This window comes from Sapajus apella, unplaced genomic scaffold (assembly GCF_009761245.1).
Source record: "Sapajus apella isolate SASKATOON/1434 unplaced genomic scaffold, GSC_monkey_1.0 scaffold19, whole genome shotgun sequence".
Classification (NCBI taxonomy): domain Eukaryota; kingdom Metazoa; phylum Chordata; class Mammalia; order Primates; family Cebidae; genus Sapajus; species Sapajus apella.
Genome location: NW_022436959.1, coordinates 1 through 27261, shown reverse-complemented (window position 1 = coordinate 27261; position 27261 = coordinate 1). Strand labels below are relative to the sequence as shown.

The window sequence follows — 27261 nt, the reverse complement described above, 5'->3', positions numbered from 1 at the left end:
AAGATCAGAAGATGCAAATTGAACAAATCTCATTTGCCAAACCCCAGGGCTTCGATTGAAATTGCTATCAATTAAAGTATATGACTTAGGGAATGTTAGGTAACCCCTCAATTTTTCATCTACTATATTCAAGGGTCCTTAACCTGTCAATAAGTTTTCTGTGAAGACTCAATAAAATATACATGTAATGTGCTTAGTAACTACCTTAAAGTCAGTACCCATATTTACCATCAGTATTGTTATTATTATTACAGTAATTATCGTATAAAACTTCCTGATAGATCATGATATCAATATCAAGTAAACATAAAATATTAATGAAATGATATGAATTTCTTTATGCATATTTCTAAAGTATGTTCACCTTCCTATGTAAGACACAAAATCCAGACACCAGAAAATCAAAGATTGATTAAAATGTATAAAAACCAATTATCAGAGCAAAAAAATATGACATTCAAATAGAAACAATACATACTGCACATATGACAAACAGAATAATGTATTTCTGTAATAGTGATAGACTTCTGAGTGAAGAAGAAACAGTGAAAAAGTTCACCTGAACTGATAAAGATACTGTTACCTATAGGGTGTGAGAGAAAAAAAGAGAATTCTAGAATGAAAGCTAAAATCTCTAAATCTATCTTGTTTTATAATTTTGACTTCAGTTTCATGTCAGTGTTCTACGTATACAAATCACAACAACACAACACATTTCCAAAATATAAAAATGAAAACTGAACAAATTAACCAAGGGTATCAATGTTGCCGTGAACGTATAGAGAATTATTCCAGATGATTTTGTTTAAAAAGTATTCTTATTGTGTTCCCAAAAAAGAGGAGAAAAAAGGAAGGAAAGGAGGAAGTGAGGAAGGGAGGAAAGGAGGGAGGAAGGGAGGAAGCAAGCTAGGGAGGGAGCTAGGGAGGGCAGGAGAAGAGAGGTGTAGAAAAATAGTATGTAACCAAGAAAGGAGAGAGGGAGAAAAAAGGACAGAAGAGAGGGAGAAGGTTCAACTGCATATCTAGCCCTAGTGATTTAGTGGCAATCATAGTATTGCTTATACTGATATAGACATAAGAGGTGAGCACCACTCTAACCTGCCATATCTGGACCAGGGTTGGATACATGATTTAGTATAAATATCCTTCCCATTTGCTGTGCAAAATATCTGGTTTCACAGCTGGACCCTAGGAGTCCCTGTATAGGAAGCAGACTGAGCGGGCCTCCCCCGTGTCCTAGGAGAGCTGAGAGAACCTTGCTGTCAGGCAGGCTGCTTAGCTGAGGCCTGGAGGTGGCAGCTTGGTCTTCAGGAGAGCCCTGGGGGAGGGGTGGGGAACAGGTGCAGCTGCTGCCAGGGGAGTGTGATATTAGGCGGAGATCGGGAGTGAAGCTGTGTTTCTCCTTGTACAGAATACAGTAAATTCGGTGGCAGGAAATGAGAGGGGGCAGCTCTGTCTTGTGTAGCAGAAGCAGCCACAAGGCAGGTTTTCAGTGTGGTGTAGGGCAGGTCTGAACCACTGTGCCAGTCCCAGGCGGCACAGTAATAGACCCCAGAATCATTTTCCATTAGATTTGGCAGTACCAATTTCCAGCTCCCCTTCTGGATTAGATAATTATCCTTCTTTCCTGGACTGATTCCTGAATCCAACACAATCTTGGACTGCTGGGTGTCATAGTACAGAAGACGCTGTGGGGCCTTGCCTTCCTGGTGGAAGTACCAGTGGATGTATCTGGCATTTTCTACAGGAAGATCACAAGTGATTACAGCAGATGACCCAGTCCGCCCGGTGACTAGCTTCGTTCTCCCTTCTAAGTTGGAAGATACCTGACTGACTGCAATGAAACGACACAAAATACGATGAGGCATTCCTTAGTATGGCACCAGTTACAAAAGAAGAAAACAAAACCTGTGAGCCTCTCCGTAGGCAGCACACTCACCAGGAGGCAGGAAAGCTAGAAGCAGGGCTAGGGCCCACCCCATGCCTTCCTCTCTGGGGCCTTGGAAGGAAAGGGACCAGATGAAGAGGAGCACAACACCCTCTGAAAACTCAGGTCCCACTCAACAAGGAAGTGATCCCTAGCACAGAAGGCAGTGGGGGGAGCTGGTCTTCCTGAGTCACAGGCAGAAAGAAACTACTGATGATCTGTCTTAGGGGACTCCCAAGCCTTCCTCCCAGGAGGGGTGGTGCCTGGGAGGACCTGCAGAGGAGCTCCTGCTTCTCTGCTCAGGCCCGTTCTCCAGCGCCCTCCTGTGGCAGCTGAGAGTAGGTTCTCTGCAGAAGAGAGCCAGGGGCAAGGAGAGCTCAGGCCTGCAGTGGAGGGAGTGCAGACCTGGGGGAAGCCAGTTCTGGAGTTAACAGACCCAGCCCTTGGACAGGGCAGTGCACAGCAGGCTCACACCATTCCCTTCAGAGTTTCAGCAGCTAATGCTGATGTCAGGACCTTGGCCTGCCAGGAAGCCTCTGATAATGGCCCTGAACCACCTTCCTTTTTACATCCGCAAGGGCAGTGTAGGCAACACCCAGGGATACTCTGAGTAGGCCTGAACCTCCTTTATTAACAGGACTGAAAGTGAGTTATTTTGGCGGGTCTCAGACTTCCCTGTAAGATAAATGGCTGTGTGGGGATGGGGCGGGTGTTTGTGTCATCCTGTGTGAGTTTGTGTGTTGGGGCGGTGCCCATGTATGGGATCTCTTTATTAGAGGATTTCTTTTCATTGCAGTAGAATTGAGATTTTTTTTTTTCTAAGTAGTACACAGTGCCATGTCATGCAATATTTGGGACATACTTAAACTGAAAACTTGTTATTTATCAGAACTTCCAAATTTCCTGGGTATTGTATATTTTATTTAGCAACCATACCCTCAAAGTGAACTGAAATCTGCAGTGGACCTGGATTCATACATGGAGATACGGATGATAAAACAAGTCCAGTAAAATAATTGCTAGAATCCAATAGTACATACACAGATTTTCACCTCTCCTATAACAAATACATTTAGAAACATTTTTAAAACATGCATAATAAGATGTAGAACAATGTCCCTCTCGGTTGTTGTGTTGGCCTAGCTCAGAGAATTCCGTTTCTGCTGTCATCACCATTGGGAATGAGAAACGCTGGGGGCTCCGGGTGGTCTCCCTCTGCCTCTGGACCACACGTGCAGGACTCGAGTCTGCCGCAGGAGCAGCTCTGAAAGCTGAGTCCTCAGGGTCCTTGTGAAGGGGGGAAGCTCACCTGCCTTGGAGCCTGGAAAATCCTGCCTGTGAGAGAATTCTGATGATTTAAAAATGAGAAGGGAGAGAACTGCCATCACATTAGAAGGCATAGAAAATCCTTAAAACAAAAAAGTAATAAGAGAAGCAAACTCCACTAGATATAAAATGAACTCTAAAGCTACCGTGCTGAGGAGAGGCCAATACTGGCACTAGGATGAAAAGATTCATGGAACTCAGTGGAAAGTCCAGAAACAGAGTCACAGGAATGTAATATTTTATCGTGTCCTAAAATTGTATGTTAATATCCACAAGGAAATACTTGATTATTTAATACAGTCTCCTTTGGTAATTGACTTACCATATGGAAACACATATTCTTGGGCTGCTAACTTAAAAGGTACAATAGAGATTTAGTTGTAATGAAACTGAAAATAGGAAATCATGAGACTTAAACGATGATGAATTGCAGACCAATTATAGGTGACATTGTTCTCTCTGAGCCTGATGTCATAATAGAGACCCTAGAAAAATTGACAGATTTTATTAAAAGCAATATACAAAGTTCAGTTCACCAAATGGTGCCAAAAATAAATAACAGCAAATGATGAGAAGTATTTTCGACATGTTTGATAGAAACGATCAATGTCTCTAAAATGGTGAATATTAATTCTCACAAACAAGAAAAATTTAGTCCCTCAACAGAAGCATAGGCAAAGAGTATTAAAAGGCAATTCACAAAAAATGTATAAATAGCCTATAAAGCTGTAAAGTAATGCTAGTATTCATAAAAATAAGAAAACGCAAACTGAATGTGCAAATCTCATTTTCTGAACCCCAGAGCTTGGACTGAAGTCACTATCAAATTAAAGTATATGACTTAGGGAAAGTTAGTTAACCCCTCAATTTCTCATCAGCTATATTCAATGATAATTAACCCGTCAATAAGGTTTCTGTGAAGATTCAATAAAATATACATGTAACGTGCTCAGTACAGTAACTCACAGAAAGTCAGTACCCATATTTCCATCAGTGTTATTGTTATTACAGTAACTATTGTATAAAAATTCCAGATAGATCATATCAATATCAAGTAATTAATGAAAAAAATTAACAAAATGATATGAATTTCTTTGTGCATACTTCTGAAGTATGTTCACCTGTCCAAGTAAGACACAAAATCCAGACACCAGAAAATGAAACATGGATTAAAATGTATAAAAACCGATTATCACAGCAAAAAAATATGACATTCAAATAGAAACAATGCATACTGTATATATGACAAACAAAAGATGTATTTCTGAAATAGTGATAGACTTCTCAATAAACAAGAAAAAGTGAAAAAGTTCACCTGAACTGAAAAAGATGTTACCTATAGGGTGAGAGAGAGAAGAGGAAAGAGAATTCTAGAATGGAAGCAAAATCTCTAAATCTATCTTGTTTTATAATTTTTGGCTTCAGTTTTATGTAAATGTTCTACATATGCAAATCAAAACAATACAACAAATTTTCAAAATATAAAAAGGAAAATGAGCAGATAAACCAGGTGTATCACACTTGCTGTGAACATGTAGACAATTATTCCAGATGATTTTGTTGAAAAGGTGTTCTGATTGTGTGCCCAAAAATGAAAGAGGGAGAAAAGGAAAGAAGAAAGGAAGGAAGGAAGGAAGGAAGGAAGGAAGGAAGGCAGGCAGGCAGGCAGGTCAGAGCCAGGGAGGGAGGGAGGGGATGGGAAGAGAATGGAGGGAGGGAAGCGGGAAGCAAGCTAGGGAGACAGGTAGGGAGGGAGAGAAGTAGGTAGGGAGGGAGACAGGGAGGGCGGGGAGGGGAGGGGCACGGAGGTGTGGAAAAATAGTAAATAACCAAGAAAGTAGAAAGAGAGAAAAAAAAAGGAGGGCAGAGGGAGAGGATGTTCAACTGCATATATAGGCCCGGTAATTATAGTACACCTTATATTGTTATAGGCACAAGAGAAGGGCGCCATTTAAGCCACGATCTCTAATACGTGATGGATACATAATTCAGTATAAATATTCTTCCCATTTGCTGTCCAAAATATCTGGTTTTATAGCTGGACCCTAGGAAGCAGAGTGAATGGGCCTCCCCCATGTCCTAGGAGAGCTGAGAGAACCTTGCTCTCAGGCAGGCTGCTTAGCTGAGGCCTGGAGATGGCAGCTTGGTCTTCAGGAAAGTCCTGGGGGAGGGGTGGGGAACAGGTGCAGCTGCGCCAGGGGAGTGTGATATTAGGGAGAAGTTAAGCTGTGTTTCTCTTTGTTCAGAATACAGTAAATTCGCTTACAAGAAATGAGAGGGGGCAGCTCTGTCTTGTGTAGCAGAAGCAGCCACAAGGCAGATTTCAGGGTGGTGTAGGGCAGGTCTGAACCACTGTGCCTGTCCCAGGTGGCACAATAATACACCCCAGAATCATTTTCAATTAGATTTCGCACTCTCAATTTCCAGCTCCTCCTCGTGGTGGCATAAGTATCATACTTCCCTGGACTGATTCCTGATTCCAACACAACCTTGGAGTTGGAGAGTTCATGGTACAGAAGACGCTGTGGGGCCTTCCCCTCCTGGTGGAGGTACCAGTGGATGTAGAAGGCACCTTCTCCAGGAAGATCACAGGTGATTACAGCAGATGACCCAGTCTGCCCAGTGACTGACTTCGTTCTCCCTTCCAAGTTTGAAAATATCTGACTGGCTGCAATGAAAACAACACAGAATATAATGGGCATTCCTTAGTATGGCACCCCTTGCAAAAGAAAACAAAACCTGTGAGCCTTTCTGTAGGCAGCACACTCACCAGGAGGCAGAAAAGCTAGAAGCAGGGCTAGGGCCCACCCCATGCCTTCCTCTCCTGGGCCTTGGAAGGAAAGGGACCAGATGAAGAGGAGCAGAAAACCCTCTCAAAACTCAGGTCCCACCCAACAAGGAAGTGATCCCTAGCACAGAAGGTAGGGGTGGGAGCAGGTCTTCCTGAGTCAGAGGCAGAGAGAAGTGACTGAGGACCTGTGTTAGGGGACTCCCAAGCCTTCCTCCCAGAAGGGGTGGTGCTGGGAGGACCTGCAGAAGAGCTCCTGCCTCTCTGATCAATCCTGTTCTCCAGCACCCTCCTGAGGCAGCTGAGAGCAGGTCCTCTGCAGAAGAGAGCCAGGGGCATGGAGAGCTCAGGCCTGCAGCAGAGGGAGTGCAGATGTGGGGGAAGCTGAGCCAGGAATTCACAGGCCCAGCCCTTGGAGGGGGCAGTGCAGGGCTTCTGATTAGGGCCCTGAAGCGCCTTCCTTTTCATATCTGCAAGGACACTGGAGGCAACACCCAGGGACACTCTGAGAAAACCTGAACCTGCTTTATTAACAGGACTGAGGGTCAGGTATGTTGGTGGGTTTGGACTCTCCTCCTGTATGTGATTCTGTGTGTGTGTGTGTGTGTGTGTGTGTGTGTGTGCACGCGCGCGCGTGTGTGATCTCTTTATTAGAGGATTTCTGTTCATTGAAATAGAAGTGTGAGTTTTGTTTTTTAAAAGTAGTACAGGGTGCTATGTCACCCAATATTTGGGACACACTTAAACTAAAAGCTTATTTATTTAAACTTTCAAATATTCTGGGTATTGCATATTTTATTTAGCAAACTTACCCTCACAAAGCAGACTGATACCTGCAGGAGACCTGGATTAACGGATGGCCAGATGGGTAATGAAACAAGTACAGTAAGATAACGGTGGAAATTCAGTAGTGCATATCCAGATTTCCCCTCTTCTATAACAAATATGTCTAAACTCATGTTTAAAACATGCAGAATAAGATGTAGAACAATGTCCGTCTCAGTTGTTGTGTTGACCTAGCTCAGAGAATTCAGTTTTTGATGTCATCACAGCTGGGAATGAGAAAGGGAGGCCCCTCCAGGTGATCTCCTCTGCCTCTGGACACACGTGCAGGAGATGAGGCTGCCGCAGGAGCCACTCTGAAAGCTGAGTTCTCAGGGTCCTTCTGAAGGAGGGAAGCTCACCTTCCCGATGCCGGGAGATCACCTGAGGTCAGGAGTTGCAGACCAGCCTGGCCAACATGGGGAAAACCCATCTCTACTAAAAATACAAACTTTAGCTGGGCGTGCTGGCATGTGCCTGTAATCCCAGCTGCTTGGGAGGCTGAGGCAGGAGAATCGCTTGAACCCAGGAGGTGGAGGTTGCAGTGAGCTGAGATTGCACCACTGCACTCCAGCCTGGGTGACAGAGTGAAACTCCATTTCAAAAATAGAAACAAAGAAAGAAAAAAAAAGAAATCTAGAATGGAATTTAAAATTTCAAAATGAATATTCTACATTATATTGATTTTAGTTCCATGTAAATATTTTACATATGCAAAACAAGTATAAAACAAAAAAACCCAACAAATTTCTAATTTTTAAAAATGAAAACTGAACAAATAAACTTAGCTATATGAATGTTGGCATGAGCATATGGAGATAAGTTATTTCAGTCGATTTTATTGAAAAAGTCTTCTGATTCTGTACCAAAAATGAAAGAGAGAGAAAAGAAAGGAAAGAAGAAAAAAAGGAAGAAGGAAGGAAGGAAGGAAGGGAAGGAGGGAGGGAGGGGAAGGAGGGAGGAAGGGAGGGAGAAGGCAGAAAATCATAAAAGCAAGCAAGTAAATAAGAAAGGAGTGAGAAAAAAAAGGGAGGGCAGAGGAAGAGAATTTTCCACTGCATATCTAGGCCAAGTGTTTTAGTGGTAAGTATAGTATTACTTATATTGTTATATACCTAAAAGAGGAGCACTGCTCTCAGCTGTGATCTCTGGATACACGATTCGGTATAAATACCCTTCCCATTTGCTGTCCAAAGTATCTCAATCACAGCGGGACCCTAGGCATACCTGTGTGTCCTAGGAAGCAGAGTGAGTGGACATTCCCTGTGTCCTAGGAGAGCTGAGAGAACCTTGCTCTCAGGCAGGCTGCTTAGCTGAGGCCTGGAGAGGGCAGCTTGGTCTTCAGGAAAGTCCTGGGGGAGGGGTGGGGAACAGGTGCAGCTGTGCCAGGGGAGTGTGATATTAGGGGGAGATCAGAAGTAAAGCTGTGTTTCTCTTTGTACAGAATACAGTAAATTCAGTGGCAGGAAATGAGAGGGGGCAGCTCTATCTTGTGTGCCAGAAGCAGCCACAAGGCAGGTTTTCAGTGTGGTGTAGGCAGGTCTGAACCACTGTGCCTGTCCCAGGTGGCACAGTAATAGACCCCAGAATCATTTTCAATTAGATTTTGCACTATCAATTTCAAGTTCCCCCTCATGACTGCATATGTATACTTCCCTGGACTGACTCCTGAATCCAACATAACCCTGTAGTTGTAGGTGTCACAATACAGAAGACTCTGCGGGGCCTCCCCCTCCTGGTGGAGGTACCAGTGGATGTATCTGGTACCTTCTGTAGGAAAATCACAAGTGATTACAGCAGATGACCCAGTCGGCTCAGTGACTAACTTCATTCCGGCACCCAAGTTGGAAGATGTCTGACTGGCTGCAATGGGAACCACACAAAACATAATGAGACATTCCTTAATATGGCACCCCTTGCAAAAGAAGAAAACAAAACCAAACCCGTGAGCCTCTCCGTAGGCAGCACACTCACCTGGAGGCAGGAAAGCTAGAAGCAGGGCTAGGGCCCACCCCATGCCTTCCTCTCTGGGGCCTTGGAAGGAAAGGGACCAGATGAAGAGGAGCACAAGACCCTCTCAAAACTCAGGTCCCACTCAACAAGGAAGTGATCCCTAGCACAGTGAGGGGAGTAGGTCTTCCTGAGTCACAGGCAGAAAGAAACTACTGATGATCTGTCTTAGGGGACTCCCAAGCCTTCCTCCCAGAAGGGGTGCTACCTGGGAGGACCTACAGAGGAGCTCCTGCCTCTCTGCTCAGGCCCGTTCTCCAGTGCCCTCCTGTGGCAGTTGAGAGCAGGTCCTCTGCAGAAGAGAGCCAGGGGCAAGGAGAGCTCAGGCCTGCAGTGGAGGGAGTGCAGATGTGGGGGAAGCTGAGCCTGGAGTTAACAGGCCCAGCCTTTGCAGGGGGCGGTGCACAGCAGGCTCACACCCTGCCCTTCAGAGTTTCATCAGGTAAGGCCACTGCCAGGGCCTCATTCTGCAGGAAGATCCTAATTAGGGCCCTGAACCGCCTTCCTTTTCACATCTGCAGGGACACTGGAGGCAACACCCAAGGCCACTCTGAGAAGGCCTGAACCTGCTTTATTAACAGGACTGAGGGTCAGGTATGTTGGTGGGTCTTGGACTTCCCTCCAAGGTAAATGGGTGTGTGGGGGTGGGGTGGGTGTTTGTGTCATCCTGTGTGAGTTTGTGTGTGTGTGTGGGGGGGGGGTTGTGCACATGTGTGATCTCCTTATGAGAAGATTTCTCTTCACTCAAGCAGAAGCGTTAGATTTATTTTTTTAAGTAGAACACGATGCCATGTCATCCAATATTTGGGACATACTTAAACTAAAAGCTTATTTATCTGAACTTCCAAATTTCCCAGGTATTGCATATATCGTTTAGCAAGTGTACTCTCAGAAAGCTGACTGATATCTGCAGTGGACTTACATTCCTAGATGGAGATACAGATGATGAAACCAGTCCAGTAAAATAATTGTGAAAATTCAGTAGTGCATACACAGATTTTCACCTTTGCTGTAACAAATACGTATAGGAACATGTTTAAAATATGCATAATAAGATGTAGAACCGTGTCCCTCTCAGCTGTTGTCTTGAGCTATCTCAGAGAATTCAGTTTCTGCTGTCATCACAGCTGGGAACGAGAAAGGCAGGGGGCTCCGGGTGGTCTCCCTCTGCCTCTGGACCACACGTGCAGGACACGGGGCTGCCGCAAGATCAGCTCTGAAAGCTGAGTCCTCAGGGTCCTTGTGAAGGAGGGATGCTCACCTGCCTTGGAGCCTGGAAAATCCTGCCTGGGACAGAACTCTCATGGTTTAAAAATGAGAAGGGAGAGAATTACCATCACATTAGAAGGCATAGAAAATCATTAAAACAAAAAACTAATAAGAGAAGCAAATGTAAAAGGAACTGTGCTGAGGAGAGGCCAATACTGGCACTAGAATGAAAAGATTCATGGAACGCAGTGGAAAGTCCAGAAACAGAGCCACAGGAATGTAATATTTTATCGTGTCCTAAAATTGTACGTTAATATCCACAAGGAAATACTTGATTATTTAATATGTTTTCCTTTGGAAATTGACTTACCATATGGAAACACATATTCTTGGGTTGCTAACTTAAAAGGTACAAATACAGATTTAGTTGTAATAAAACTGAAACCGGAAATCATTAGACTTAAACGATGATGAATTGCACACTAATTATAGGTGACATTGTTCTCTCTGAGCCTGACATCATAATAGAGATCCTAGAAAAATTGATAGATTTTATTAAAAGTAATATACAAAGTTCAGTTCACCAAAAGGTGCTGAAAATAAATAATAGCAAATGATGAGAAATATTTTCAACATGTTTGATAAAGCATCAATATCTCTAAAATGGTGAATATCAATTCTTACAAACAGATAAGAAAAAAGTAATACCTCAACAGAAGCATAGGCAAAGAGTGTGAATAGGCCGTTCACCAAAGAAGAAGGATAAATGGCCTATAAAGTTGTAAAATAATGCTAGTATTCATAAAGATGAGAAAATGCAAATTAAATGAACAAATCTCATTTTCTGAACCCCAGACCTTGGATTGAAATTGCGATCAAATTAAAGTATATGACTTAAGGAATTTCTCATCTGCTATATCCAATGGTACTTTAACCTGTCAATAAGATTTCTGTGAAGATTCAATAAAATGGAAGATTCACTAAAATGTAATGTGCTTAGTACAGTAACTCATGGGAAGTCAGTACCCAATTTACCATCAGTATTATTACTATACTAATTACTGTATAGAAATTCCAGATCATATCAATATCAAGTAATAAATTTAAAAATACTAACAAAATGATATGAATTTCTTTGTGCATACTTCTGAATTATATTCACCTTTCCAAGTAAGACACAAAATCCAGATGCCAGAAAATAAAACGTTGATTAAAATGTATAGAAACCAATTATCAGAGCAAAAATAATAAATATGACATTCAAATAGAAACAATGCATGCTGCACAGATGACAAACAAAGATGTATTTCTGAAATAGAGATAGACTTCTGAATAAAAAAGAAAAAGTGAAAAAGTTCACCTGAACTGAAAAAGATATTGTTACCTATAGGGTGAGAGAGAGAAGAGAAAAGAGAATTCTAGAATGGAGGCAAAAATCTCTAAATCTATCTCGTTTTATAATTTTTGGTTTCAGTTCCATGTAAATGTTCTACATATGCAAATCAATAGAACACAACAAATTTGCAAAATATAAAAATGAAAACTGAACAAATAAACCAGATGTATCAATGTTGCCTGAACATACAGAGGATTATTCCAGATGATTTTATTGGAAAAGTATTCTGACTGTGTGCTCAAAAAAGAGAGAGAAAAGGAAAGAAGGAGGGAAGGAAGGAAGGAAAGAAGGAAGGAGGGAGACAGTTAGGGAGGGAAGGGCAGGGAAAGGGAGGTGTACAAAAACAGCAAGTAACCAAGAAAGTAGAGAGAGGAAAAAGAGGAGGGCAGAGGGGGAGAAGGTTCAACTGCACATCTAGGCCTAGTGATTTAGTGGTAATTATAGTATTGCTTGTATTGTTATAGTCATAAGAGGTGAGCACCACTCTCGGCTGTGATCTCTGAACCATGATTGAATACATGATTCAGTATAAACACCCTTTTCATTTGCTGTCCAAAATATCTTGTTTCGCAGCTGGAACCTAGGTATATCAGTTTATCCTAGGAAGCAGAGTGAGTGGGCCTGCCCTGTGTCCCAGGAGAGCTGAGAGAACCTTGCTGTCAGGCAGGCTGTTTAGCTGAGGCCTGGAGGTGGCAGCTTGGTCTTCAGGAAAGTCCTGGGGGAGGGGTGGGGAACAGGTGCAGCTGCTGCCAGGGGAGTGTGATATTAGGGGGAGATGAGGAGTAAAACTGTGTTTCTCTTTGTACAGAATACAGTAAATTCGGTGGCAGGAAATGAGAGGGGGCAGCTCTGTCTTGTGTAGCAGAAGCAGCCACAAGGCAGATTTCAGTGTGGTGTAGGGCAGGTCTGAACCACTGTGCCTGTCCCAGGCGGCACAATAATACACCCCAGAATCATTTTCAATTAGATTTTGCAGTACCAATTTCCAGCTCCCCTTCTGGATTAGATAATTATCCTTCTTTCCTAGACTGACTCCTGAATCCAACACAATCTTGGACTGGTAGGTGTCACAGTACAGAAGACGCTGTGGGGCCTTGCCTTCCTGGTGGAAGTACCAGTGGATGTATCTGGCATTTTCTACAGGAAGATCACAAGTGATTACAGCAGATGACCCAGTCCGCCCGGTGACTAGCTTCGTTCTCCCTTCTAAGTTGGAAGATACCTGACTGACTGCAATGAAACAACACAAAATACGATGAGGCATTCCTTAGTATGGCACCACTTACAAAAGAAGAAAACAAAACCTCTCTGTAGGCAGCACACACACCAGGAGGCAGGAAAGCTAGAAGCAGAGCTAGGGCCCACCCCATGCCTTCCTCTCTGGGGCCTTGGAAGGAAAGGGACCAGATGAAGAGGAGCACAAGACCCTCTGAAAACTCAGGTCCCACTCAACAAGAAAGTGATCCCTAGCACAGAAGGCAGTGGGGGCAGCTGGTCTTCCTGAGTCACAGGCAGAAAGAAACTACTGATGATCTGTCTTAGGGGACTCCCAAGCCTTCCTCCCAGAAGGGGTGCTGCCTGGGAGGACCTGCAGAGGAGCTCCTGCCTCTCTGCTCAGGCCCGTTCTCCAGCGCCCTCCTGTGGCAGCTGAGAGTAGGTTCTCTGCAGAAGAGAGCCAGGGGCAAGGAGAGCTCAGGCCTGCAACAGAGGGAGTGCAGACCTGGGGGAAGCTGAACCTGGAGTTAACAGGCCCAGCCTTTGCAGGGGGCGGTGCACAGCAGGCTCACACCCTGCCCTTCAGAGTTTCATCAGGTAAGGCCACTGCCAGGGCCTCATTCTGCCAGGAATATTCTGATTAGGGCCCTGAACCGCCTTCCTTTTCACATCTGCAGGGACACTGGAGGCAACACCCAGGGCCACTCTGAGAAGGCCTGAACCTGCTTTATTGACAGGACTGAGGGTCAGGTATGTTGGTGGGTCTTGGACTTCCCTCTAAGTTGAATGAGCATGTGGAGGTGGGGTGTGTATTTGTGTCATCCTGTGTGAGTTTGTTTGTGTGTGGGGGGGGTGCAAATGTGTGTGATCTTATTAGAGGATGTCTGTTCATTCAAGTAGTAGTGTGGCAATTTTTTTTTAATTAGCACACAGTGCCATGTCATGCAATATTTGGGACATACTTAAACTAAAAACTCGTTTATCTGAACTTCCAAATTTCCTGGGTATTGCATATTTATTAAGCAACAGTACTCTCAGAAAGCAGACTGATATCTGCAGTGGGCCTGGATTCACAGATGGTGATACAGATGATAAAACAAGTCCAGTAAAATAATTGAGAATTCAGTAGTGCGTACACAGATTTTCACCTGCTCTATAACAAATATGCTTAGACACATGTTTAAAATATGCAGAATAAGATGTAGAACTGTGTCCCTCTCAGTTGTTGTGTTGGCCTAGCTCAGGGAATTCCATTTCTGCTGTCATCGCCGCAGGGAATGAGAAACACTGGGGGCTCCGGGTGGTCTCCCTCTGCCTCTGGACCACACGTGCAGGACATGAGGCTGCTGCAGGAGCAGCTCTGAAAGCTGAGTAGTCAGGGTCCTTGAGAATGGGGAAGCTCACCTGCCTTGGAGCCTGGAAAATCCTTCCTGGCACAGAACTCTGATGATTTAAAAATGAGAAGGGAGAGAATTGCCGTCACATTAGAAGGCATAGAAAATCCTTAAAAAAGTAATAAGAGGAACAAACTCCACTGCATTGTAAAATAAACTATAAATCTACCATGCTGAAGAGAGGCACTCGAATAAAAAGATTCATGGAACACAAAGGTAAGTCCAGAAAGAGAGCCACAGGTATGTAATATTTTGTCATGTCATAAAGTTGCATGTTAATATCCGCAAGTAAATACTTGATTATTATGTTCTCTTTTGGGAATTGACTTATCATATGAAAACAAATATTCCTGGGTTGATAACTTAAAAGGTACTAGGGATTTTGTTGTAATAAAACTGAAAACAGGAATTCATTAGACTTAAAACGGTGATGAATTGCAGACTAATTGTAGGTGACATTGGTCTCTCTGAGTCTGACATCATAATAGAGACCCTAGAAAAATTGATAGATTTTATTGACATATACAAAGTTTACCAAAAGGTGCTGAAATAAATAATAGCAAATGGTGAGAAATATTTTCAACACATTTGATAAAGGATCACTATCTCTAAAATAGCGTATATTAATTCTTACCACCAAATAAGAAAAAATTAATACCTTAACAGAATAGGCAAAGGGTATAAAAGGCAATTGACAAAAGAAGTATAAGTGGCCCGCAATGTTGTAAACTAGTGCCGGTACTTGTGAAGATTAGAAAATGCAAATAGAATGAACAAATCTTATTTTCTGAACCCCAAAGCATGGATTGAAAATGCTGTCAAATTAAGGTATATGACTTAGGGAATGTTAGTTAACCCCTCAATTTATCATCTGCTGTATTCAAGAGGACTTTAACAGGTCAATAAGGTTTCTGTGAAGAGTCAATAAAATATACATGCAATGTGCTTAGTAGAGAAACTTCCAGAAAGTCAGTATCCATATTTACCATCAGCATTATTATTATTACTACAGTAATTATTGTATAAAAATTCCAGATATATCATGATATAAAATGTCAACAAAATTATGTAAATTTCTTTATCTATACTTCTGAAGTATGTTCACCTTTACAAGCAAGACACAAAATGCAGACACCAAAAAATGAAAGATAATTAAAATGTATAAAAACCAACTATCAGAGCAAAAAAAATAGGGCAGTCAGATAAAAACAATGCAAACTGCACAGATGACAAACGAAAGATGCACTCCTGAAACGGTGATAGACTTCTCAATAAATAAGAAAAAGTGAAAAAGTTCACCTGAACTGAAAAAGTTACTGTTACCTATAGGGTGGGAGAGAGAAGAGAAAAGAGAATTCTAGAATGGAAGCAAAAATCGCCAAATCTATCTCGTTTTATAGTTTTGACTTCAGTTCCATGTAAATGTGTTACATATGCAAATCAAAACTACACAACAAATTTCCAAAATATAAAAATGAAAAATTGAACAAATAAAGAAGGTATATCAATGTTGCCGTGAACATATAGAGAATTATTCCAGATGGTTTTGTTGAAAAAGTATTCTGATTGTGTGCCCAAAAATACAGAAAAGGAAGGAAAGAAAAGGAAAGAGAAGGAACGAAGTAAGGAAGGGATGGAGGGAGGGAAGGAAGGAAGGAAGGAAGGAGGAAGGAAGGAAGGAATGGGTGGGCAGGGGAAGGGAGGTGTAGAAAAATAGCAAGTAACCAAGAAAGTAGGAGAGAACAAAAAGGAGGGCAGAGGGAGAGAAGGTTCATCTGCATGTCTAGGCCGAGTGATTGAGTGGGAATTATAGTATTGCTTACATTGTTATAGATGTAAGAGATGGGTATCCAACCTGGACTATGATTGGATATATGATTCAGGATAAATACCCTTTTTATTTGCTGTCTAAAGTATCTCCCTTCACAGGTAGACCCTAGGTGGACATGTGTGTCCTAGGAAGCAGAGTGAGTGGACATTCCCTGTGTCCCAGGAGAGCTGAGAGAACCTTTCTCTCAGGCAGGCTGCTTAGCTGAGGCCTGGAGATGGCAGCTTGGTCTTCAGGAAAGTCCTGGGGGAGGGGTGGGGAACAGGTGCAGATGTGCCAGGGGAGTGTCATATTAGGGGGAGATCAGGGGTGAAGCTGTGTTTTACTTTGTACAGAATGCAGTAAATTCGGTGGCAGGAAATGAGAGGGGGCAGCTCTGTCTTGTGCAGCAGGAGCAGCCACATGGCAGGTTTTCAGTGTGGTGTAGGGCAGGTCTGAACCACTGTGCCTGTCCCAGGTGGCACAATAATAGACCCCAGAATCATTTTCAATTAGATTTTGCAGTTTCAATTTCCACTTCCTCCTAGTGATTGGAAAACTATTATACTTCCCTGAACTGGGGTTGGAGCGGTCATGGTACAGAAGACACTGTAGGGCCTTCCCCTCCTGGTGGAGGTACCAGTGGATGTATAAGGTATTTTCTCCAGGAAGATCACAAATGATTACAGCAGATGACCCAGTTGTCCCAGTGACTGACTTCATTCTCCCTTCCAAGTTGGAAGATATCTGACTGGCTGCAATGAGAACAACACAAAACATAATGGGCATTCCATAGCATGGCACCCCTTGCAAAAAACAAACAAACAAACAAAACCCATGAGCCTCTCTGTAGGCAGCACACTCACCAGGAGGCAGGAAAGCTAGAAGCAGGGCTAGGGCCCACCCCATGCCTTCCTCTCTCGGGCCTCGGAAGAAAAGGGACCAGATGAAGAGGAGCACAACACCCTCTCAAAACTCAGGTCCCACTCAACAAGGAAGTGATCCCTAGCACAGTGCGGGGAGCAGGTCTTCCTGAGTCACAGGCAGAGGGAAGTGACTGAGGATCTGTCTTAGGGACTCCCAAGCCTTCCTCCCAGAAGGGGTGGTGCCTGGGAGGATCTGCAGAGGAGCTCCTGCCTCTCTGCTCAGGCCCGTTCTCCAGCGCCCTCCGGTGGCAGCTGAGAGAGTGACAGGGACATGGAGAGCTCAGGCCTGCAGCAGAGGGAGTGCAGATGTGGGGGAAGCTGACTCTGGAGTTAACAGGCCCAGCCCTGGGGGATCGTTGCGGGGCAGTGCACAGCAGGCTCACACCCTGCAATGCAGAGTTTCAGCAGGTAAGGCCATTGCCAGGGCCTCATTCTGCCAGGCCCATATTAGGGCCCTAAATTGCCATCTTTTTCACATCTGAAAGGACATTGGAGGCAGCACCCAGAGGCACTCGGGGCAAGCCTGAACCTTCTGTATTCACAGGACTGAAAATCAGGTATGTTGGGGGCCTTGGACTTCCCTCTAAGGTAAATGGTTGTGTGGAATGAGCAGATGTTTCTGTCATCCTGTATGAGTTTGTGTTGGGGGGGTACACATGTGAGTCATCTCTTTATTAGAGGATTTCTCTTCAATCAGGTAGAAGTGTGAGGTTTGTTTGTTTGTTTTTAGCAGTACAGGGTGCCAGGCCATGCAATATTTGGGACATACTCAAACTAAAACTTATTTATCTGAACTTACAAATTTCCTGGGTATTGGATATTTTATTTAGCAACCAAACCCTCACAAAGCTGACTGATATCTGCAGTGGACCTGGATTCCTAGATGGAGATACGGATGATAAAACAAGTCCAGTAAAATAATTGTGAGAATTCAGTTGTGTACACACAGATTTTCACCTCCTCTGTAACAAATATGCTTAGACACATATTTAAAATATACAGAATAAGATGTAGAACAATGTCCCTCTCGGTTGTTGTGTTGGCCTAGCTCAGAGAATTGTTTCTGCTGTCATCACAGCTGGGAACGTGAAAGGCAAGGGGCTCCAGGTGGTCTCCCTCTGCCTCTGGACCACGCGTGCAGGACACGAGGCTGCCACAGGATCAGCTCTGAAAGCTGAGTCCTCAGAGTCCTTGTGAAGGAGGGAAGCTCACCTGCCTGGGAACCTGGAAAATCCTGCCTGAACCTCTCATGGTTTATAAATGAGAAGGGAGAGAATTGCTATCACATTAGAAGGCATAGAAAATCCTTAAAACAAATAAGTAATAAGAGAAGCAAACTCCACTGGAATGTAAAATGAATTATAAAGTTACCATGCTGAAGAGAGGCAAATACTGGCCCTAGGATGAAAAGATTCATGAACACAGTGGAAAGTACAGAAAGAGAACCACAGGTATGTAATATTTTATCATGTTATAAAGTTGTATGTTAATATCCACAAAGAAATACTTGATTATTTAATATGATTTCCTTTGGGAATTGACTTACCATATGGAAACACATATTCTTGGGTTGCTAACTTAAAAGGTACAAATACAGATTTAGTTGTAATAAAACTGAAACCGGAAATCATTAGACTTAAACGATGATGAATTGCACACTAATTATAGGTGACATTGTTCTCTCTGAGCCTGACATCATAATAGAGATCCTAGAAAAATTGATAGATTTTATTAAAAGTAATATACAAAGTTCAGTTTACCAATGGTGCAAAAAATAATACCAAATGATGAGAAATATTTTCAACTAGTTTGATCAAGTACCACTATCTCTAAAATGGTTTATATTAATTCTTACAAACAAATGAAAAAATCCTCCAAAACAAGAATAGGCACAGAATATGACTAGACAATTCTCAAAAGAAGAACTATAAATGGCCTATAAAGCTGTAAAATAATGCTAGAACTCCAAAGAGGAGGGAATGCAAATTGAATCAATAAGTCTCATTTTTGGAACCACAGAGCTTGGATTGCAATCACTGCCAAATTAAAGTATATGACTTAGGGGATGTCACTTAACCCTGTAATTTCTTCTGTGTTATATTCAATGGTACTTTAAACCCTTTATGATGTTTCTGTGTAGGTTAAATAAAGTCTGCATGTAATGTGCTTAGCACATTAACTACCAGAATATCAGTGCCCATATTTACCAGCAATGTTATTATTATTAATTTTTTTTTTTTTTAGATATAGTCTTGCTCTGTTGCCCAAACTGGAGTGCAATAGTGTGATCTTAGCTCACTGACACCTCCACCTTCCAGGCTCAAGAGATTCTCCTGCCTCAGCATCCAAAGTGTATGGGATTACATGTGTGCGCCACTACAGCCAGCTAATTTTTTGTATTTTTAGTAGAGACAGGCTTTCACCACTTTGGCTAAGCTGGTCTCAATCTCCTGGCATCAAGTGATCCTAATGACTCAACTACCCCAATGCTGGGATTCCAGGCATGAGCCACCGGGCCTGGCCAGTATTAATATTATTAATATAGTAATTCTTGTATAAAAATCCTGATAGATCGATGATGCCATCATTCAATAATCAATGCATAAAAACATTCAAATAAATGATAAGGACTTCTTTATGCAAACTTATGAAGTATGTGCACCTTTAGAAGTAAGACACAAAATCCAGACACAGGAAAATAAAAGATTGTTTAAAATGTATAAAAACCGAATACAAGAATGAAAATATAAATATGGCATTGAAAAAGAAACAATACATACGGCACTATGACAAAGTGGAAAAGTTCAAGTGAACTGATGAAAGTATTTTTACCTATAGGGTCAGGGAGAAAAGAGGAATGAGAAATCTAGAATGGAAGCTAAGAGCCTCAATTGCATCTTTTAAAATTTTGACTTCAGTTCCAGGTAAGTGGTTTATGTACACAAAACAAATATGAAACAGAACATAATAAAAAAATTCAAAATATAGAAATAAAAACCAAACAAACTAGCTATATCAATGTTGGAATGAACAAATAGAGTAAATAATTTCAAATGATTTTGTAGAAGAACTATTCTAATTATGTAGCCAAAATGGAAAGAGAAAAGCAAGGAAGGAAGAAAAAAAAGAAGGAAAATGGATGGAAGGAAAGGAGGAAGGAAGAAAAGAAGGAAGGAAGGAAGGGAGGGAGGGGTAGAAAAATAATAAAGCAAGTAAGAAAGGAGAGAAAAAAGGGAAGGCAGAGGGAGAGAATGTGCAACTGCACATCTACGCCTAGTGATTGAGTGGGAATTGCGTATACTGTTATAAGGAATAAGCATCACTCTCAGATGCGATCTCCGGACCAAGATTGGATACATGATTCAGTATAAATACCCTTCCCATTTGCTGTCCAAAATATCTCGCCTCACAGCTGGACTCTAGGTGTAGCTACTGTCCTAGAAATCAGAAAGAGTGGGCCTCCCCCATAGAGCAGAGAGAACATTCTCCCTGGACAGGCTGCTTAGCTGAGGCGTGGAGAGGGCAGCTTGGTCTTCAGGAAGTCCTGGGGTGGGGTGGGGAACAGGTGCAGCTGCTGCCAGGGGAGTGTGATATTAGGCAGAGATAAGGGGTGAAGCTGTGTTTTACTTTGTACGGAATACAGTAAATTCAGTGGCAGGAAATGAGAGGGGCAGCTCTGTCTTGTGCAGCAGGAGCAGCCACAAGGCAGATTTCAGTGTGGTGTAGGTAGGTCTGAACCACTGTGTCTGTCCCAGGTGCCACAGTAATAGACCCCAGAAACATTTTCAATTAGATTTTGCAGTCTCGATTTCCAGCTTCTTCTCCTGCTTGTGTAAGTATCATACATTCCTAGACTGATTCCTGATTCCAACACAATATTGGAGTTGGAGAGGTCACAGTACAGAAGACGCTGTGGGGCCTTCCCCTCCTGGTGGAGGTACCAGTGGATGTAGAAGGTATTTTCTCCAGGAAGATCACAGGTGATTACAGCAGATGACGCAGTTGGCCCAGTGACTGTCTTCATTCTCCCAAGTTGGAAGATTTCTGACTGGCTGCAATGGGAACAACACAAAATATAATGAGGAATTACTTACTACGGCACCCTTGCACAAGAAGAAAATGAAACAAAATAAAATAAAACCCGTGAGCCTCTCCTTAGGCAGCACACTCACCAGGAGGCAGGAAAGCTAGAAGCAGGGCTAGGGCCCACCCATGCCTTCCTCTCTGGGGCCTTGGAAGGAAAGGGACCAGATGAAGAGGAGCACAAGATCCTCTCAAAACTCAGATCTAACTCAAAAAGGAAGTGATCCCTAGCACAGAAGGCAGTGGGGGAGCTGGCCTTCCTGAGTCACAGAGAAAAGTGACTGATGATCTGTCTTAGGGGACTCCCAAGCCTTCCTCCCAGAAGGGGTGCTGCCTGGGAGGACCTGCGGAGGAGCTCCTGCCTCTCTGCTCAGACCCATTCTCCAGCGCCCTCCTGTGGCAGCTGAGAGCAGGTTCTCTGTGGAAGAGAGCCAGGGGCAAGGAGAGCTCAGGCCTGCAGCAGAGGGAGTGCAGATGTGGGGGAAGCTGAACCTGGAGTTAACAGGCCCAGCCCTTGGAGGGGGCAGTGCACAGCACGCTCACACCCTGCACTTCAATGTTTCAGCAGGTAAGGCCGCTGCCAGGGCCTCATTCTGCTAGGAAGCTTCTGATTAGGGCCCTGAACCGCCTGCCTTTTCACATCTGCAGGGACACTGGATCAACACCCAGGGCCACTCTGAGAAGGCCTGAACCTGCTTTATTGACAGGACTGAGGGTCAGGTATGTTGGTGGGTCTTGGACTTCCCTCCAAGGTAAATGGCTGTGTGTGTGTGTGTATGTTTCTCTGTGTGTGTGCACACGTTCCTCTGTGTGTGATCTCTTTATTAGAGGATTTCAGTTCATTGAAGTACAAGTGTGAGTTGTTTTTTTTTTTTAAGTAGTGCCGGGTGCTATGTCATGCAGTAGTTGAGATATACCAAACTAAAAACTTATTTATCTGAACTTCCAAATTTCCTGGATATTGCATATTTTATTTAGCAACTGTACCCTCAAAAAGCAGACTGATATCTGCAGTGAACCTGGATTCACAGATGGAGATACAGGTGATAAAACAAGTATGTTAAAATAATTGTGAAAATTCAGTAGTGCGTACACAGATTTTCACCTCTTCTATAACAAGTATGTTTAGACACGTTTAAAATATGCATAATAAGATGGAGAACATGTCCCTCTTGGGTGTTGTGTTGGCCAAGCTCAGAGAATTCCGTTTCTGCTGTCATCAGAGCTGGGAATGAGAAACACTGGGGGCTCCGGGTGGTCTCCCTCTGCCTCTGGACCACACGTGCAGGACACGAGGCTGCCGCAGGAGCAGCTCTGAAAGCTGAGTCCTCAGGGTCCTTGTGAAGGAGGGACGCTCACCTGCCTTGGAGCCTGGAAAATCCTGCATGGGACAGAACTCTCGTGGTTTAAATCTGTGAACGGAGAGAATTGCCATCACATTAGAAGGCATAGAAAATCATTAAAACAAAAAACTAATAAGAGAAGCAAATGTAAAAGGAACTGTGCTGAGGAGAGGCCAATACTGGCATGAGAATGAAAATATTCATGGAATGCAGTGGTAAGTCCAGAAACAGAGCCACGAGTATGTATAATTTTATCATGTCATAAAGTTGTATGTTAATATCCACGAAGAAATACTTGATTAATATTTTCTTCTTTGGGAATTGACTTGCCATATGGAAACACATATTCTTGGCTTGCTAAATTAAACAGCACAAATAGAAATTTAGTTGTAATAAAACTGAAAACAGGAAATCATTAGACTTAAATGATGATGAATTGCATACTAATTATAGGTGACATTGTTCTCTCTGAGCCTGACATCATAATAGAGACCTTAGAAAAATTGATAGATTTTATTAAAAGTAATATACAAAGTTCAGTTCACCAAAAGGTGCCCAAAATAAATAATAGCAAATGAAGAGAAAAATTTTCAACACGTTTGATAGAAGAGCACTGTCTCTAAAATGGTGTATATCAATTCTCACAAATAAGAAAAATTAATACCTCAATGGAAGAAGAGGCAAAGAGTATGAAAAGGCAGTTCACAAAAGATGTATAAACAGCCTATAAAGTTGTAAAATAATGCTAGTATTCATAAAGATAAGAAAATGCAAATGGAACAAATCTCACTTTCTGAACTCCAGAGCTTGGATTGAAATTGTGATCAAATTAAAATATACGACTTAGGGAACGTTACATAAACCCTCAGTTTCTCATCTGCTATATTCAATGGTGCTTTAAGCTGTCAATAAGGTATCTGTGAGGATTCAATAACATACGCATGTAATATACTGACTTACTGGTACAGTAACTACCACAAAGTCAGTACCCAATTTACCATCAGTATTTTTATTATTACTACGGTAATTATTGTATAAAAATTCCAGATATATCAATATCAAGTAATGAATCAAATATTAATGAAATGGTATGAATATCTTTGTGCATACTCCGAAGTATGTTCACCTTTCCAAGTAAGACACAAAATCCAGATGCCAGAAAATAAAAGATTGATTAAAATGTATAAAAACCGATTATCACAGCAAAAAATAAATATGACATTCCAATAGAAACAGTGCATACTGCACATATGACAAACAAAATACGTATTTCTGAAATAGTGATAGATGTCTGAGTGAATAAGAAAAAGTGAAAAAGCTCAACTGAACCGAAAAAGATATTGTTGCCTATAGGATGAGAGAGAGAAGAGGAAAGAGAATTCTAGAATGGAAGTTAAAATCTCTGAATCTATCTTGTTTTATAATTTTTGGCGTCAGTTCCATGTAAAGGCTTCACAGACACAAATCGAATCTACACAACAAACTTCCAGAATATAAAACTAAAGATGGAACAAATAAACCAGGTGTATCAATGTCGATGATTTTGGTGAAAAGTATTATGATTGTGTGCCCAAAAAAGAAAGAGGCAGGCAGGCAGGCAGGAAGGAAGGAAGGAAGGAAGGAAGGAAGGAAGGAAGGAAGGAAGGAAGGAAGGTAGGTCAGAACAAGGGAGGTAGGGAACGAGGGAGGGAAGTGGGGAGCAAGCTGGAGACTGAGCTAGGGAGGGAAGGAGGGAGGGAGGGAGGAGAGGTCAGGGGAAGAGAAGCATAGAAAAATAGCAAGTAACCAAGAAAGCAGAGAAAGAATAAGGAGGGCAGTGGGAGAGAAGGTTCAACTGCACATCTAGGCCGAGTAATTTAGTGGTAATTATATTACTCCTTATATTGCTATAGACATAGGAGATGAACACCACTCAAAGCTGCAATCTCTAGACAATGACTGGATACATGATCCAGTATAAATATCCTTCCCATTTTCTGTCCAAAATCTCTCTCTTGACAGCTGGACACTAGGGAGCTGACTGAGTGGGCCTCACCCATGTCCTAGGAGAGCTGAGAGAACCTTGCTCTCAGGCAGGCTGCTTAGCTGAGGCCTGGAGATGGCAGCTTGGTCTTCAGGAAAGTCCTCGGGGAGAGGTGGGGAACAGGTGCAGCTGCTGCCAGGGAGTGTGATATTAGGGGGAAGTCAGGAGTAAAACTGTGCTTCTCTTTGTACAGACTACAGTAAATTCAGTGGCAGGAAATGAGAGGGGACAGCTCTATCTTCTGTACTACAAGCTGCCACAAGGCAGATTTCAGTGTGGTGTAGGCAGGTCTGAACCACTGTGCCTGTCCCAGGTGGCAAAATAATAGACCCCAGAATCATTTTCAATTAGATTTTGCACTATCAATTTCGAGCTCCTCCTCATGATTGCATAGCTATCCATCTGCCCTGGACTGATTCCTGAATCCAACATAACCCTGGCGTTGTAGGTGTCACAGTACAGAAGACGCTGTGGGGCCTTCCCCTCCTGGTGGAGGTACCAGTGGATGTATAAGATATTTTCTCCAGGAAGATTACAAGTGATTACAGCAGATGACCCTGTTGTTCCAGTGACTGTCTTCATTCTCCCTTCCAAGTTGGAAGATTTCTGACTGGCTGTAATGGGAACAACACAAAATATAATGAGGCATTCCTTAGTATGGCACCTTGCAAAAGAAGAAAAGAAAAAACCCGTGAGCCTCTCCGTAGGCAGCACACTCACCAGGAGGCAGGAAAGCTAGAAGCAGGGCTAGTGCCCACCCCATGCCTTCCTCTCTGGGGCCTTGGAAGGAAAGGGGCCAGATGAAGAGGAGCAGAACACCCTATCTAAACTCAGGTCCCACTCAATAAGGAAGTGATCCCTAGCACAGAAGGCAGTCAGGGAGCTGGTCTTCCTGAGTTACAGGTAGAGAGAACTGACTAAAGATCTGTCTTAGGGGACTCCCAAGCCTTCCTCCCAGAAGGGGTGGTGCCTGGGAGGGCCTGCAGAGGAGCTCCTGCCTCTCTGCTCAGGCCCATTCTCCAGCACCCTCCTGTGGCAGCTGAGAGCAGGTCCACTGCAGAAGAGAGCCAGGGGCAAGGAGAGCTCAGGCCTGCAGTGGAGGGAGTGCAGACCTGGGGGAAGCTGAGCCTGGAGTTAACAGACCCAGCCCTTGGACAGAGCAGTGCACAGCAGGCTAACACCCAGCACTGTAGCGTTTCCGCAGGTAAAGCCGCTGCCAAGGCTTCATTCTGCCAGAAGCTTCTGATTAGGGCCCGGAACCACCTTCCTTTTCGAATCTGCAGGAAACAGGAGGCAGCACCCAAGGCTACTCTGCTTTATTAACAGGACTGAGGGTGAGGTATGTTGGTGGGTCTTGGACTCTCCTCTAAATTAAATGGGTGTGCGGAGCGGGGGGTGAAGGTGGGCCGTGCATGGGGTTCTGTGGGTGTGGTCTCTTTATTAGAGGATTTTTATACATTGAAGTACGAATGTGAGTTTTTTGGTTTTTTAAAGCAGTACAGGATGACGTGTCATGCAATATTTGGAACATACTTAAACTAAAAACTTGGTATTTATCTGAACTTCCACATTTCCGGGGTACTCGATACTTTATTTGGCAGCCCTACCCTCAGAGCTCAGACTGCTATCTGCAGGGCACCTGGTTTCTCAGATGGAGATCTAGGCAACAAAACGAGTCCAGTAAAACAGTCGTGAAAATCCAGTAGTGCACACAGATTTTCACCTCCTCTGTAACAAATATGTTTAGACACACGTTTAAAATACGCAGAATAAGATGCAGAAGTGTGTCCCTCTCGGTTGTTGTGTTGGCCTAGCTCAGAGAATTCAGTTTCTGCTGTCATCCCAGCTGGGAAAGAGAAAGGCACGCGGCTCCAGGTGGTGTCCATCTGCCTCTGGGCCACACGTGCAGGACATTAGGCTGCCGCAGGAGCAGCTCAATGCTGAGTTCTCAGAGACCTTGTAGAGGAGGAAAGCTTGCCTGCCTTGGAGCCTGACAAAACCTTTCTGGACAGAGGTGTCACGGTTTATAAATGAGAAGGGAGAGAACTGAGATCACACTAGAATGCACAGAAAATTCTTAAAACAAAAATATGATGAGAGAAACTTTATCAGAATGTGAAAAGAACTCTAAAGCTACAGTGCTGAAGAGGGGGCAGTACTGGAACTACAGTGAAAAGGTTCATAGAACACAGTGGAAAATGCAGGAAGAGAGCCATGTGTATGTAATATTTTACCACGTGATAAAATGGTACGTTAATATCTACAAGGAAATTGTCAATTATTTAATAAGTCCTCTTTTGGGTATTGACTTACCATGCGGAAACTAACATTCTTGAATTTCTACCTTACCAGTTACAGTGATGCAGTTGTAATTAAAAAAATCATTAGACTTAAAGAATGATGAACTGCACAAAATTCTAGGTGAGATTGGCCTCTCTAAGCCTGACATCAAACTAGAGACCCTAGAAAAATTGATAGTTTTTATTGTTTCAAAGTTCAAATCAACGAAAGGTTGATAAATAAATATAAATAATAAATTAGGAGATATAAATATAAATAATAAATGAGGAAAAATATTTTCAACACATTTGATAAAGGGTCAGTATTTCTAAAATGGTGTATAGTAATTCTTATGAACAAGTAAGAAAATATTATTTCCTAAAAGAATATTTCCTAAAGATTATTTCCTAAAAGAAGAATAGGCAGCGCATGACAAGACAATTCACAGAAGATGAACTCTAAATGACCTATTGGGTGTATTATGATGCTAGGACTCCTAACGATGAGGGAATGCTAACTGAATTAACAAATCTCATTTTTGGAACCACAGAGCTTGGATTGCAATTGTTATCAAATTAAATATATGTCTTAGGGAACATCAGTTAACCCCTCAATTTCTTCTGTGTTACAGTCAACGGTATTTTCATCCCTGAATGAAGTTTCTGTGTAGATTAAATAAAATATGCATATCATGTGCTTAGTACATTAACTA

General features: G+C 42.8%; 1 long non-coding RNA gene, 2 pseudogenes and 4 gene segments (V, D, J or C); 1 reads left to right on the top strand and 6 right to left on the bottom strand.

Annotated features, from left to right (window-relative positions):
• Positions 1-1288: 1288 nt before the first annotated feature.
• LOC116557320 lies at positions 1289-2512 on the bottom strand. The segment is given in 2 exon segments: positions 1289-1834; positions 1940-2512. Coding segments are annotated over 2 exon segments (570 nt in total).
• Positions 2513-6318: 3806 nt separating this feature from the next.
• LOC116557326 lies at positions 6319-14203 on the top strand. The gene is made up of 3 exons (XR_004271465.1): positions 6319-6590; positions 9395-9467; positions 13968-14203. It is a non-coding gene; the product is annotated as an uncharacterized LOC116557326 (long non-coding RNA).
• Positions 7858-9008, bottom strand: LOC116557324. The segment is given in 2 exon segments: positions 7858-8726; positions 8838-9008. Coding segments are annotated over 2 exon segments (384 nt in total).
• Positions 12109-12777, bottom strand: LOC116557319 (annotated as a pseudogene).
• A 2015-nt stretch (positions 14204-16218) lies between the features above and the next one.
• LOC116557321 lies at positions 16219-17155 on the bottom strand. The segment is given in 2 exon segments: positions 16219-16649; positions 16761-17155. Coding segments are annotated over 2 exon segments (474 nt in total).
• Positions 17156-20022: 2867 nt separating this feature from the next.
• Positions 20023-22338, bottom strand: LOC116557277 (annotated as a pseudogene).
• Positions 22339-24035: 1697 nt separating this feature from the next.
• On the bottom strand, positions 24036-25180 carry LOC116557314. The segment is given in 2 exon segments: positions 24036-24883; positions 24990-25180. Coding segments are annotated over 2 exon segments (387 nt in total).
• Between the last annotated feature and the right edge of the window lie 2081 nt (positions 25181-27261).